General features: G+C 44.5%; 2 protein-coding genes across 6 annotated transcripts in view; both read left to right on the plus strand.

The window, feature by feature from the left end:
* LOC142249672 (laminin subunit beta-1-like) overlaps positions 1-7,432 on the plus strand; it is a 102,101-nt gene extending 94,669 nt beyond the window's left edge. For 2 of the 3 annotated variants that reach the window (XM_075321470.1, XM_075321469.1), the window contains exons 33-35: positions 2,486-2,662; positions 4,727-4,883; positions 6,880-7,432. In XM_075321470.1, coding sequence (XP_075177585.1) covers positions 2,486-2,662; positions 4,727-4,883; positions 6,880-7,013 — 468 coding nt within the window. In that variant the 3' untranslated portion in view covers positions 7,014-7,432. The remainder of the gene's footprint in view (positions 1-2,485; positions 2,663-4,726; positions 4,884-6,879) is intronic. The other variant, XR_012725087.1, reaches the window with a different exon arrangement.
* Positions 7,433-10,350: 2,918 nt separating this feature from the next.
* The window catches only part of LAMB2 (laminin subunit beta 2), a 123,214-nt gene continuing 119,102 nt past the window's right edge, over positions 10,351-14,462 (plus strand). For all 3 annotated transcript variants that reach the window (XM_075321471.1, XM_075321472.1, XM_075321473.1), the window contains exon 1: positions 10,351-10,612. The gene's annotated coding sequence lies outside the window, so the exon portion shown is untranslated. The remainder of the gene's footprint in view (positions 10,613-14,462) is intronic.

Consider the following 14,462-nt stretch of genomic DNA (forward strand, 5'->3'; position numbering starts at 1 on the left):
CTATCTATCTATCTGTCCCTCTATCTATCCCTCTATCTATCTATCTATCTATCTATCTATCTATCTATCTATCTATCTATCTATCTATCTATCTATCTATCCCTCTATCTATCTATCTATCTGTCCCTCTATCTATCTATCCCTCTATCTATCTATCTGTCCCTCTATCTATCTATCTATCTATCTATCTATCTATCTATCTATCCCTCTATCTATCTATCCCTCTATCTATCCCTCTATCTATCTATCTATCTATCTATCTATCCCTCTATCTATCTATCTATCTATCCCTCTATCTAAATCAAATCAAATCAAATCAAATAAGCTTTATTGGCAGGACCAAATACAAATTAGTTTTGCCAAAGCAAGTGTACATTAGGGGCTGGGGCTGTGGGGATGGTGGGTGGGGACTGTAGGAAGGATGGATGGGGCACATCCAGGGTGGGGACTGTGGGGGCACTTCTAGGGTGGGGGCTATGGAAGTCTATGGCTTATGATGGGGCATATCCACGGTGGGGACTGTGGTAACTGTGGATGGGACATATCCAGGGTGGGGATTGGGGGGCCACATCTGGGATGGGGGGCTATGGAAGTCCATGACTTATCATAGTTCTCTTTCTGGAAGTCTATGACATTCGCTCACATACCGCGCTGCTATCTCCACTGCGCTCTCTTCTTCCCCCAGCAGGATATATATTTTCTCTTCCTCCTTCATGGAGCTGAAATCCGGGAAGAAATGGGAGAGTCTCCTGAAGTGAGTGTCCCTCACTGCTGAGTACTTGGTGCAGTGTAGCAGGAGGTGGGTTTCATCCTCCAGGGCCTCCAGGTCACAGTGTTGGCACAGTCTGTCCTCCCTGGGCTTGTAGCTCTGCTTGTGTCGGCCGGATTCGATGGCTAGACTGTGGGCACTGAGTCTATATCGGCTCAGGGTCCTGCGGTCTCTGGGGTCCGGGAGTTTTTCCAGATATGGGGCCAGTCTGTAGTCTCTCTGTAGTCTCTGGTACGTGGTCAGTTTCTGTGAGGTGTTGATGTCGGTCCTCCAGTCACTGACATACCTCTCCTGGCCCTCGTCTACCATCTTCCTGATTCTGGTTCTTGTCAGGCTGCTGTGATTGGTTGTTTTGTCCAGTTGGGTTTGGGAGAGCTGTGCCCGGGGTCCTGGTTCATCTGGCCCACGTATATATATCAGAGCTTTGTGGTGATGGGAGCTTGGATTGCTGCTCTGTAGGTGAGCCTGAAATGATAGTGACCTCTTCAGAGCTGCTAGGTGTAGAGGGAATCTGCCCAGCTCAGCTCGACAGGCACTGTTGGAGGTGCTTCGATGGACCTGGAGAAGGTGCTTACAGAATTCCAGGTGAAATATTTCTGTTGGGCTGGAATCCCACCTTGACCAATCTGGGTAAGTGTGAGGGCCCCAGACTTCGCTGCCGTACAGGAGGATTGGGACGATGATGGAATCGAAGATTTTTAGCCATATCTATCTATCTATCTATCTATCTATCTGTCCCTCTATCTATCTATCTATCCCTCTATCTATCTATCCCTCTATCTATCTATCTGTCCCTCTATCTATCTATCCCTCTATCTATCTATCCCTCTATCTATCTATCTATCTATCTATCTATCTATCCCTCTATCTATCCCTCTATCTATCTATCTATCTATCTATCTATCTATCCCTCTATCTATCTATCTATCTATCCCTCTATCTATCTATCTATCTATCCCTCTATCTATCTATCTATCTATCTATCTATCTATCTATCTATCTATCCCTCTATCTATCTATCCTTCTATCTATCTATCTGTCCCTCTATCTATCTATCCCTCTATCTATCTATCCCTCTATCTATCTATCTATCCCTCTATCTATCCCTCTATCTATCTATCTATCTATCTATCCCTCTATCTATCTATCTATCTATCCCTCTATCTATCTATCTATCTATCTATCTATCTATCTATCTATCTATCTATCTATCTATCCCTCTATCTATCTATCTATCTATCTATCCCTCTATCTATCTATCCTTCTATCTATCTATCTATCTGTCCCTCTATCTATCTATCTATCCCTCTATCTATCTATCCCTCTATCTATCTATCCCTCTATCTATCTATCTATGACCTGCAGTAATCATTTTGCTGGAATTATAATTGATGGCAGCCTCTTCAGTGATCGGGTTTTAAAGTTGCAGAAAATAAATGTTCTTCTCTTTATAAATGTAAGAGAACATATACAGTATTCTCCTGAGCCGCAGTGCTCTTGCAGATAGCAGGTTTTTCATCCCTGATTCTCTACATATAGTTTTTGTTATTGCTCCTATACATTGAATGTATACAGCCCCTATGCAGATCTATGCATCCCCATGGTTACAATCACATGGTGTTCTCTCTTCCTTTTGCTGCCCATAGGATAACGGGAAGAGAGGAGAGAGCAGTCAGTGACTGCGGACAGTGACATGTTCTGTGTTTTTGCTTCCAGTCCATGAATACAATGGCCGCGGTGGAGGAGAAGGAGATGTCCATCATGAATCGCTTGGCAGATCTATCAAAGAAAGTGGAAGAATTAATCAAGAAAGTTGAGTCTAACAGGGAGATGGCTACCGAAGCCAACGAGAAGGCTATCAAAGCAATCGCAGCCACCGATGGCCTTGAAGAGGTACAGAACTCATTACATAACTTTGTGAATAACTTACTTTACCCATCATCAAGAGCTTGAGGTACATTGGGCTGGGGCTACAGTATATACACATCACAGGAGGGGCTGGGGCTACAGTATATACATCACAGGGGAGGCTGGGGGCTACAGTATATACATCACAGGAGGGGTTGGGGGCTACAGTATATACCTCACAGAAGGGGCTGGGGGCTACAGTATATACATCACAGGGGAGGCTGGGGGCTACAGTATATACATCACAGGAGGGGCTGGGGGCTACAGTATATACATCACAGGGGAGGCTGGGGGCTACAGTATATACATCACAGGGGAGGCTGGGGGCTACAGTATATACATCACAGGAGGGGCTGGGGGCTATAGTATATACATCACAGGAGGGGCTGGGGGCTACAGTATATACATCACAGGAGGGGCTGGGGGCTACAGTATATACATCACAGAAGGGGCTGGGGGCTACAGTATCTACATCACAGGGGAGGCTGGGGGCTACAGTATATACATCACAGGAGGGGCTGGGGGCTACAGTATATACATCACAGGGGAGGCTGGGGGCTACAGCATATACATCACAGGGGGCTGGGGGCTACACTATATACATCACAGGAGGGGCTTGGGGCTACAGTATATACATCACAGGGGAGGCTGGGGGCTACAGCATATACATCACAGGGGGGCTGGGGGCTACACTATATACATCACAGAAGGGGCTGGGGGCTACAGCATATACATCACAGGGGAGGCTGGGGGCTACAGCATATACATCACAGGGGGGCTGGGGGTTACACTATATACATCACAGGAGGGGCTGGGGGCTACAGTATATATATCACAGGAGGGGCTGGGGGATACAGTATATACATCACAGGAGGGGCTGGGGGCTACAGTATATACATCACAGGGGAGGCTGGGGGCTACAGCATATACATCACAGGGGGGCTGGGGGCTACACTATATACATCACAGAAGGGGCTGGGGGCTACAGCATATACATCACAGGGGAGGCTGGGGGCTACAGCATATACATCACAGGGGGGCTGGGGGCTACACTATATACATCACAGGAGGGGCTGGGGGCTACAGTATATATATATCACAGGAGGGGCTGGGGGATACAATATATACATCACAGGAGGGACTGGGGGCTAAAGTATATACATCACAGGATGGGCTTGTGGCTACAGTATATATATCACAGAAGGGGCTGGGGCTACAGTATATACAACACAGGAAGGGCTGGGGGTTACAGTATATACATCACAGGAGGGGCTGGGGGCTACAGTATATATATATATATATATATCACAGGAGGGGCTGGGGCTACAGTATATACATCACAGGAAGGGCTGGGGGCTACGGTATATACATCACAGGAGGGGCTGGGGGCCTCAGAACCAATCACCGCTCCTAACGACAGCAAGTGGGCCCCCTGGCTGTCCAGGGCCTTGGCACTTGCCCAGGTGCGCCGGGTGCTGATGCTGATAAGTAATATACAAGATTCAACGAGTTAAATCAGTTTAGTATAGGGGTAACATGTCAGATGATGGGTCCTGCAAGGAAAGACTATCCATCAAGGCTTATTTGGGCTTGTCTGATGCTCCATATGGGTTCATACTACACCCATACAGTGCTTTTATTGGTAATGTCAGACATATGGCGGTATAGTTGAGCTCCACAGATTTGTACAGAGTCATAAGAAACTCCATGAGCTGAGCCTCTAATAGAAAAGCGGAGGATTAGAAATGTCTGCTTTACTAATAAAAAACAGCGCCACCCCTGTCCATGGTTTGTGTCAGGTATTGCAGTGTGTAGTAAATGGGACTGACATATAATAGCCCTAATAACCTGTGGACGGCGGTGGCGCTGTTTTCAGAAAAAAAGCAGCCACGTTTTTCTAATGTTCATAGCCAATAGACAAAAAAAGTCATTTCCTCCATTGAGGTCCTCTCCGGACCACCACAGCTGACCGGGATGGAGACTCTGAGAAGTTCAGGGTCTGCCCCTGAGCTTGTGAGAATGGCCCATTATACTTTCTTTCATTTTTAGGAGATGGATGAGGTAAAAAAGAAATATAAAGAGCTGAAGGACAAGGTTGGAGGAGCAGACACGTCATCGGAGACGGCCATGCAGAAAGTGAAGAGGATCACAGACGAAGCTCAGGACTTATTAAAGAAAGCTACTGACGCCAAGGCCAAACTGGACGGTCAGTGACCACCACACCTTGCAGTAATATATAATCTATTGTTACGGTTGTCTCCCTGCTGTTTTTAGACTAGTGACAGCCTTGAGACTAGAGCCCCCCATCTCCATCTTGACTCCTCATTTAAACAAGGTTTCCTTTCCTTTGGCGTCTCATGAGTTAATTTCAGTTTTTTTGCCAGCAGCTCTGGCAGTGCAAGTCAGCTGTAGCTGCTTTGGGTCCACGCCCATTTAGGATAAATACTGGAGCCTTCCCAGCAGTCCTTGCTGCTGTTAGAATCATTTCTACTCTGTCCCCCCTGGTGGAAGGATCTGCTGAGGTATTCTCCTGTGTTCATCCACATGATACTATTGAGTCCTTCTTTTACGGTGAAGTTTGGTGTTTTGTATCCTCCTGTTTATTCCCCCCTGTCTGTCTTTCCTTTCCCTCCGCGTTTATTAGTTGAGTGGTACTCGTCGGCTTACTCACTAGACAGGGTGAGTTTAGGGCCAACTGAGGGACCCAGGTATCCTGCTCGCCAACAGGTTGGAAGGAACTGTATAGGGACGCTAGCGAGCTTAGGAGTGAGCTTGAGATGAGTGCACCCCTTTCCCTAGCGGCAGGGACCTCCGATGTATCGTGTCCCCTTTTTTGTGGTGTTTTTGGTAGCGTGTCAGGTGCCTGCTGGTCTGATTGCATTTATATACAGACATATTCTACTCCATGCCTGACACCTATATAATCAGTGTCTTCTTATGGGTCAGAGGGGCCTGGACTGCTACCCCTGCACCACTAGACCACCCGGCTGTGCAGGGGATTTCAGCCGGTCTTTCAGCCACTTACATGGGGCTTGCTGCATAGTTGTGTGACCAGGTGACCACTATGCTGGGAAAATATCCTCTTCATGCTCAGGATGGATAGGGGAGTCTCCCAAACTGAACCTCTTCCAATAATTTCCCCTTTAAGTGAGATGCCATCACAAAACCTTAAAGAACCTCCTTGTCTTCTGCACTAATCCAGAGAACCTTCGCTACTGAAGTCTGAATGATACTTGAGGGCCATAATCCACCATCATTGTACTTCACAACAAAGAGAGTCTCTAACCCCGGAGGACCCGGCACGTCCTAGTATTGCATAGGCATCTAGTGATTTCAATAATACCATTTTTCTCCTGTGGAGGCGCTGCAGCGAAATCGAACAGTTGCTGCTAGTTTCCTCCCGAGCTGATCACCAGTGATCCCAACAGCACAGCTGATTACCAGTGATCCCAGCAGGACTGCTGATCACCAGTGATCCCAGTTGATCACCAGTGATCCCAGCAGCACAGCTGATCACCAGTAATCCCAGCAGGACAGCTGATCACCTGTGATCCCCGCTGATCACCAGTGATCTCAGCAGCACAGCTGATCACCAGTGATCCCAGCAGGACAGCTGATCACCAGTGATCCCAGCTGATCGCCAGTGATCCCAGCAGCACAGCTGATCACCAGTGATCCCAGCAGGACAGATAATCACCAGTGATCCCAGCTGATCACCAGTGATCTCAGCAGCACAGCTGATGACCAGTGATCCCAGCAGGACAGCTGATCACCAGTGATCCCAGATGATCGCCAGTGATCCCATCAGCACAGCTGATCACCAGTGATACCAGCAGGACAGATAATCACCAGTGATCCCAGCTGATCACCAGTGATCTCAGCAGCTCAACTGATCACCAGTGATCCCAGCAGGTCAGATAATCACCAGTGATCCCAGCTGATCACCAGTGATCTCAGCAGCACAGCTGATCACCAGTGATCCCAGCAGGAGAGATAATCACCAGTGATCCCAGCTGATCGCCAGTGATCCCATCAGCACAGCTGATCACCAGTGATCCCAGCAGGACAGATAATCACCAGTGATCCCAGCAGCACAGCTGATCACCAGTAATCCCAGCAGCAGGATATTATTGTTGGGGATCCAGGAATACAATCTGGTGCACATAGTGTCTGGCACTTATTTACTTTTTTCCTTATTTCAGGTCTTGATGAAAGGTTCAAGTCTAATGAAGAAGAGATCAAGTCGAAAATATCAAAACTTGAGGAGCTGGAGAATAAGACGTCCGGTCTGCTGGAGCACATCCGAGAAAGATCCATCGTCTACTCCACTTGTTAACAACAACTGCCATCAGTCACTTCACTATCCCTCCACTGCATCATGGATGTTCTCAGCATTATCTGGAAAAGCTGGGTGACTACCCATAGGGATTGCCACCCAGCTTTCCCCCAACACTGATAATAATGTCATATTCTCCCATCTCACTATATAACTAGGCAGAGTTGTTCTCCTGGAGTTTGGAAAAGCGTGGTGACAACTCGAGCGGGAGCTGTAATGGCGGCCATATTAGTTGTCACCCAGCTTTCCCAAAAAATGATAAAGCAAAAAATATGAGAAATAATGAAAGGGAGGGCGAGATCATAATCCTAGATGAGGGTTATAGGACCACCAGTGTGGATGGGGTGACCACCCAAAATCTGATCTCTATGTTTGTATATGGCGGTGCAGATGTTTTTAAATAAATAATGCAAAACCTCCTCCTACCGTTCTGTGTCATTTGCTTAAAATTGGCAATAAATAATGAAATAATGTGAACTTTTAGTAATTTCCACACCACCAGGAAGGTATGAACAGAATCTCCCAGTCTGGGGTCCGAACATATTCATGAATTACATGGACAGCTTATTGATTTCAATAGGAGCCATGTAATACCTGACTTCTCCTGTAGGGGAGCTATAGGGAATCGTACACTTGCTACTTGGTTTCTCTGCATATCACAGCTGATTTTGAGGGGTGATCTCCTTATTCTTGAAGATTGGCCTAGATCCCACAAGAATGATTGGGGCGAGCACTTGTGTTTATGGCACCATGGTTTTTTTTTGTTTATTTTTGTTATCAGACCTTGTACAAAGTTGATACAAGTATTATTGGGTTTTAATAGATGAGATCTGGGGGCAAAACACGAATCGGGGTAACATTTCTTTCCATATATGATCCATTCTACAAGGTGTGTTGGAGTCCGTTGCCAGGAGGAGCTGTAGGAGGGGTGGAGGCACCTATAGAACCTATATATGTGCAGGTGTAATGTCAGCTCATCACCACTAGAGGGCAGTATGTGGTTATGTGCAGCAGTCACAGGACATTTGTTCACATTTACATCTTCATCTTTCTCTATGGAGCTGACCATAGGATAGCAGAGAAATGTGCGGCTGTGCAACTCAAGAGCGAAGATCAGCAGGTGCCTGAATGCAGCTCTGAAGACACAATATACCTAAAGAGGGACTATACGGAGATAAGCGGCACAGGGCACTGCTGATCTCTTCTGTAGACACTGATTAAAATATTAATCATATGTTAAAGAAGAGGTTCTTAAGCAGCTGCAGTGTGTTACACAGTACTGTATTGGAGTTACTGAACATACAGCTGCTGCAGAACATCATCATACACACCTTATCTTCCACAGAACCTCAAAATAAATGCCTCAGCTGCTGCAGACCATCATAATATATATATATATATACACACACACACACAGTACAGACCAAAAGTTTGGACACACCTTCACATTCAAAGAGTTTTCTTTATTTTCAGGACTCTGAAAATTGTAGATTCACATTGAAGGCATCAAAACTATGAATTAACCCATGTGGAATGAAATACTTAACAAAAAAGTGTGAAACAACTGAAAATATGTCTTATATTCTGGGTTCTTCACAGTAGCCACCTTTTGCTTTGATTACTGCTTTGCACACTCTTGGCATTCACTTGATGAGCTTCTAGAGGTAGTCACCGGAAATGGTTTTCCAACAGTCTTGAAGGAGTTCCCAGAGATGCTTAGCACTTGTTGGCCCTTTTGCCTTCACTCTGCGGTCCAGCTCACCCCAAACCATCTCGATTGGGTTCAGGTCTGGTGACTGTGGAGACCAGGTCATCTGGCGTAGCACCCCATCACTCTCCTTCTTATTCAAATAGCCCTTACACAGCCTGGAGGTGTGTTTGGGGGTCATTGTCCTGTTGAAAAATAAATGATGGTCCAACTAAACGCAAACCGGATGGAATAGCACACCGCTGCAAGACGCTGTGGTAGCCATGCTGGTTCTGTATGCCTTCAATTTTGAATAAATCCCCAACAGTGTCACCAGCAAAGCCCCCCCACACCATCACACCTCCTCCTCCATGCTTCACGGTGGGAACCAGCCATGTAGAGTCCATCCGTTCACCTTTTCTACAAAGACACGGTGGTTGGATCCAAAGATCTCAAATTTGGACTCTTCAGACCAAAGCACAGATTTCCACTGGTCTAATGTCCATTCCTTGTGTTCTTTAGCTCAAAGAAGTCTCTTCTGCTTGTTGCCTGTCCTTAGCAGTGGTTTCCTAGCAGCTATTTTACCATGAAGGCTGCTGCACAAAGGCTCCTCTTAACAGTTGTTCTAGAGATGAGGTGTGTCCAAACTTTTGGTCTGTACTGTACTTCAGCTGCTGCAGAACATCATAATATACCCTTCAGCTGCTGCACAACCTCATAATACACACTTCATCTGCTGCAGAACCTCATAATAGACATCTCAGCTGCTGTAGAAGAAGAACATAATAATATATCCCTTAGCTGCTGTAAAAGCTCATAATATACTTCAGCTGCTGCAGAACCTCACATTACACACCTCAGCTGCTGCAGAACCTTATAATACAGACCTTAGCTGCTGCAGAACATCATAATATACACCTCAGCTGCTGCTGCTAAACCTCATAATGCCCAACTTAGCTGCTGGAGAACATAATAAAATACACCTCAGCTGCTGCAGAATCTCATAAAACTCACCAGCTGCTGCTGTAGGACCTCATAATACACACCTGAGCTACTGCAAACATCATAATATACACCTCAGCTGCTGCAGAACATCATAATACATTTCAGCTGCTGCAGAAGCTCATAATATACACCAACTGCTCCTGTAGAACCTCATAATACACAACTGAACTGCTGCAGAACCTCACATTACACACCTCAGCTGCTGCAGAACCTTATAATACAGACCTTAGCTGCTGCAGAACATCATAATACAGACCTTAGCTGCTGCAGAACATCATAATATACACCTTTGCTGCTGCAGAACATCATAATATACACCTCAGCTGCTGCAGAACCTCCTAATACTCACCAGCTGCTGCTGTAGGACCTCATAATACACACCTGAGCTACTGCAAACATCAAAATATACACCTCAACTGCTGCAGAACCTCTTAATACACCTCAGCTGCTGCAGAACAGATATATTTCATCCTGCGGTGCTGTACACAGACTGTCCTCACGTCAGTCCCCGGGGGTCTCACGTCTATGAAGGAGGGTCCCCCACACACAACATGCCAGTGTCATACAGGGGTGTACAGTGTAACCTGAGTGCGGGATTAGTACCACCCTCAGTCTCCAGCACTGGGAACACTCCGGCATTGTATGTGCAGCCTCTGGCGGAGTCTGCAGCGAGGGCTGCGCGGAAACTTCTCCTCCTCCTCCTCCTCAATAACACAACTTTCTACTGACACAAGAGTCTGGCCAGGAATAGCTACAGAGTCCACAGCTCCGATGTGACAGCCTGCGGGGAGCTGAGGACCCCCAAACTGCACACAGGGGCTGAGGACCCCCAAACTGCACACAGGGGCTGAGGACCCCCAAACTGCACCACAGGGGCTGAGGACCCCCAAACTGCACCAGAGAGCAGGTGAGTGTCTGCTATTGGGACCACTGGAGACAAGGGCAATGACATATTCTGTATACGTCTCCCATGTAATATCTATCTATCCCTCTATCTATCTATCCATCTATCTATCTATCCCTCTATCTATCTATCCATCTATCTATCTATCTATCTATCTATCTCTCTATTCATCTATCTATCTATCTATCTATCTATCTATCCCTCTATCTATCTATCTATCTATCTATCCCTCTATCTATCTATCTATCTCTCTATCCATCTATCTATCTATCTATCCCTCTATCTATCTATCCCTCTATCTATCTATCCCTCTATCTATCTATCTATCTATCTATCCCTCTATCTATCTATCTATCCCTCTATCTATCTATCTATCTATCCCTCTATCTATCCCTCTATCTATCTATCTATCCCTCTATCTATCTATCCCTCTATCTATCTATCCCTCTATCTATCTATCTATCCATCTATCTATCCCTCTATCTATCTATCTATCTATCCCTCTATCTATCTATCTATCTATCTATCTATGTATCCCTCTATCTATCTATCCCTCTATCTATCTATCTATCTATCCCTCTATCTATCTATCCCTCTATCTATCTATCTATCCCTCTATCCATCTATCTATCTATCTATCTATCTATCCCTCTATCCATCTATCTATCTATCTATCTATCTATCCCTCTATCTATCTATCTATCTATCTATCCCTCTATCCATCTATCTATCCCTCTATCTATCTATCCCTCTATCTATCTATCCCTCTATCTATCTATCCCTCTATCTATCTATCTATCTATCTATCTATCTATCTATCCCTCTATCTATCTATCTATCTATCCCTCTATCTATCTATCTATCCCTCTATCTATCCCTCTATCTATCTATCTATCCCTCTATCTATCTATCCCTCTATCTATCTATCCCTCTATCTATCTATCTATCCATCTATCTATCCCTCTATCTATCTATCTATCCCTCTATCTATCTATCTATCTATGTATCCCTCTATCTATCTATCCCTCTATCTATCTATCTATCCCTCTATCTATCTATCTATCTATCATCTATCTATCCCTATATCTATCTATCCCTCTATCTATCTATCTATCTATCTATCTATCATCTATCTATCCCTATATCTATCTATCCCTCTATCCATCTATCCCTCTATCTATCTATCCCTCTATTATCTATCTATCTATCCCTCTATCCATCTATCCCTCTATCTATCCCTCTATCTATCCCTCTATCAATCTATCTATCTATCTATCATCTATCTATCCCTCTATCCATCTATCCCTCTATCTATCTATCCCTCTATTATCTATCTATCTATCCATCTATCCATCTATCCCTCTATCCATCTATCCCTCTATCTATCCCTTTATCCATCCCTCTATCTATCCCTCTATCTATCCCTCTATCAATCTATCTATCTATCTATCTATCTATCTATCTATCCATCTATCAATCTATCAATCTATCTCTCTATCCATCTATCTATCTATCTATCTATCTATCTATCCATCTATCCCTCTATCCATCTATCCCTCTATCTATCCCTTTATCCATCCCTCTATCTATCCCTCTATCTATCTATCCCTCTATCTATCTATCCCTCTATCTATCTATCTATCTATCTATCTATCCCTCTATCTATCTATCCCTCTATCTATCTATCTATCTATCTATCTATCCCTCTATCTATCTATCTATCCCTCTATCTATCTATCTATCCCTCTATCTATCTATCTATCCCTCTATCTATCTATCTATCCCTCTATCCCTCTATCTATCTATCTATCCCTCTATCTATCTATCCCTCTATCCCTCTATCTATCTATCTATCCCTCTATCTATCTATCTATCCCTCTATCTATCTATCCCTCTATCTATCTATCTATCTATCTATCCCTCTATCTATCTATCCCTCTATCTATCTATCTATCTATCCCTCTATCCATCTATCTATCTATCTATCTATCTATCTATCTATCTATCTATCCCTCTATCTATCTATCTATCTATCTATCCCTCTATCCATCTATCTATCTATCTATCTATCCCTCTATCTATCTATCTATCCCTCTATCCATCTATCTATCTATCCCTCTATCTATCTATCCCTCTATCTATCTATCTATCTATCTATCTATCTATCTATCTATCTATCCCTCTATCCATCTATCTATCTATCCCTCTATCTATCTATCCCTCTATCTATCTATCTATCTATCTATCTATCTATCTATCTATCTATCTATCTATCTATCTATCTATCTATCTATCCCTCTATCCATCTATCTATCTATCTATCTATCTATCTATCCCTCTATCTATCTATCTATCTATCTATCTATCTATCTATCTATCTATCCTATATATCTATCTATCCCTCTATCCATCTATCTATCTATCTATCTATCCACCATATACACCATAGCAGAGAATGTTCTGATTGTCTCTTGCTCTCACCTGTCATCTAGATACTTTATATTATCTGATAAATGATGTGAGTGCAGATCTTAGGAAATCCAGCAGCTGGGAGTAGTAGTACTATGAAGGAAAACTGGGATTCTCCTCACAGCCAAGAACAGACCAGGGGCGGCCATGGAAATTAGGAACAGTTGTTTGGCAGCTCCGATTCAGAGACAGCTTATGTTCCATGTCAGTCACCAGTGCTGCCTATGAGAATCCACTGTCTGCATTCATCTCACTAGACAGATGGATGATACAAAATAGGATGAGACTTACAGGTGAACTCCACCCAGAACAATCAGGTGGAGGAGGCCGGGGGAGAAACCTCTAGTGAATGACCACCTATGCAGAAGAGACACTAATTATTTGGACACTGTGCTGGACCCACTGCTGTCCATTGAAGGCAATCCATTTGAGGAGCATGAAAATATTTATTTATGCAGCCTCCACTAGAGGGAGATCACTATATATAGATTTATTATAGTGTTCAATGGAAGCTGTACACATCTGTATGCAGTGAGCTCCCCCTAGTGGTGTCTGTATAAATCTGTGTGTAGTGAGCGCCCCCTAGTGGTGTCTGTAGAAATCTGTGTGTAGTGAGCTCCCCCTAGTGTTGGCTGTATAAATCTGTATGTAGTGAGCTCCCCTTAGTGGTGGCTGTATAAATCTGTCTGTAGTGAGCTCCCCATAGTGGTGGCTGTATAAATCTGTCTGTAGTGAGCTCCCCGTAGTGGTGGCTGTATAAATCTGTCTGTAGTGAGCTCCCCCTAGTGGTGGATGTATAAATCTGTCTGTAGTGAGCTGCCCCTAATGATGGCTATATAAATCTGTATCTAGGTGAGCTCCCCTTAGTGGTGGCTGTATTAATCTGTATGCGGTGAGCTCCCCCTAATGGTGGCTGTATATATCTGCATGTATTGCGCTCCCCCTATTGGTGACTGAATAAATCTGTATGGAGTGAGCTCCCCCATTGATGGCAGTATACATCTGTATGTAGTGAGGTCCCCTTAGTGGTGGCTGTATAAATCTGTATGTAGTGAGCTCCCCCTATTGGTGTCTGTACTAAGTGAGCTCCCCTAGTGATGGCTGACTGTATAAATCTGCATGTAGTGAGCTCCCCCTAGTGGTGTCTGTAATAAGTGAGCTCTCCTAGTGAAGGCTGACTGTATAAATCTGTATGTAGTGAGCTCCCCTAGTGATGGCTGACTGTATAAATCTGTATGTAGTGAGCTCCCCTAGTGATGGCTGACTGTATAAATCTGTATGTAGTGAGCTCCCCCTAGTGGTGACTGTATAAATCTGTATGTAGTGAGCTCCCCCATTGATGGCTGTATAAATCTGTATGTAGTGAGCTCCCCCTAGTGGTGTC

This window comes from Anomaloglossus baeobatrachus, chromosome 8 (assembly GCF_048569485.1).
Source record: "Anomaloglossus baeobatrachus isolate aAnoBae1 chromosome 8, aAnoBae1.hap1, whole genome shotgun sequence".
NCBI classification, from domain to species: Eukaryota; Metazoa; Chordata; class Amphibia; order Anura; family Aromobatidae; genus Anomaloglossus; species Anomaloglossus baeobatrachus.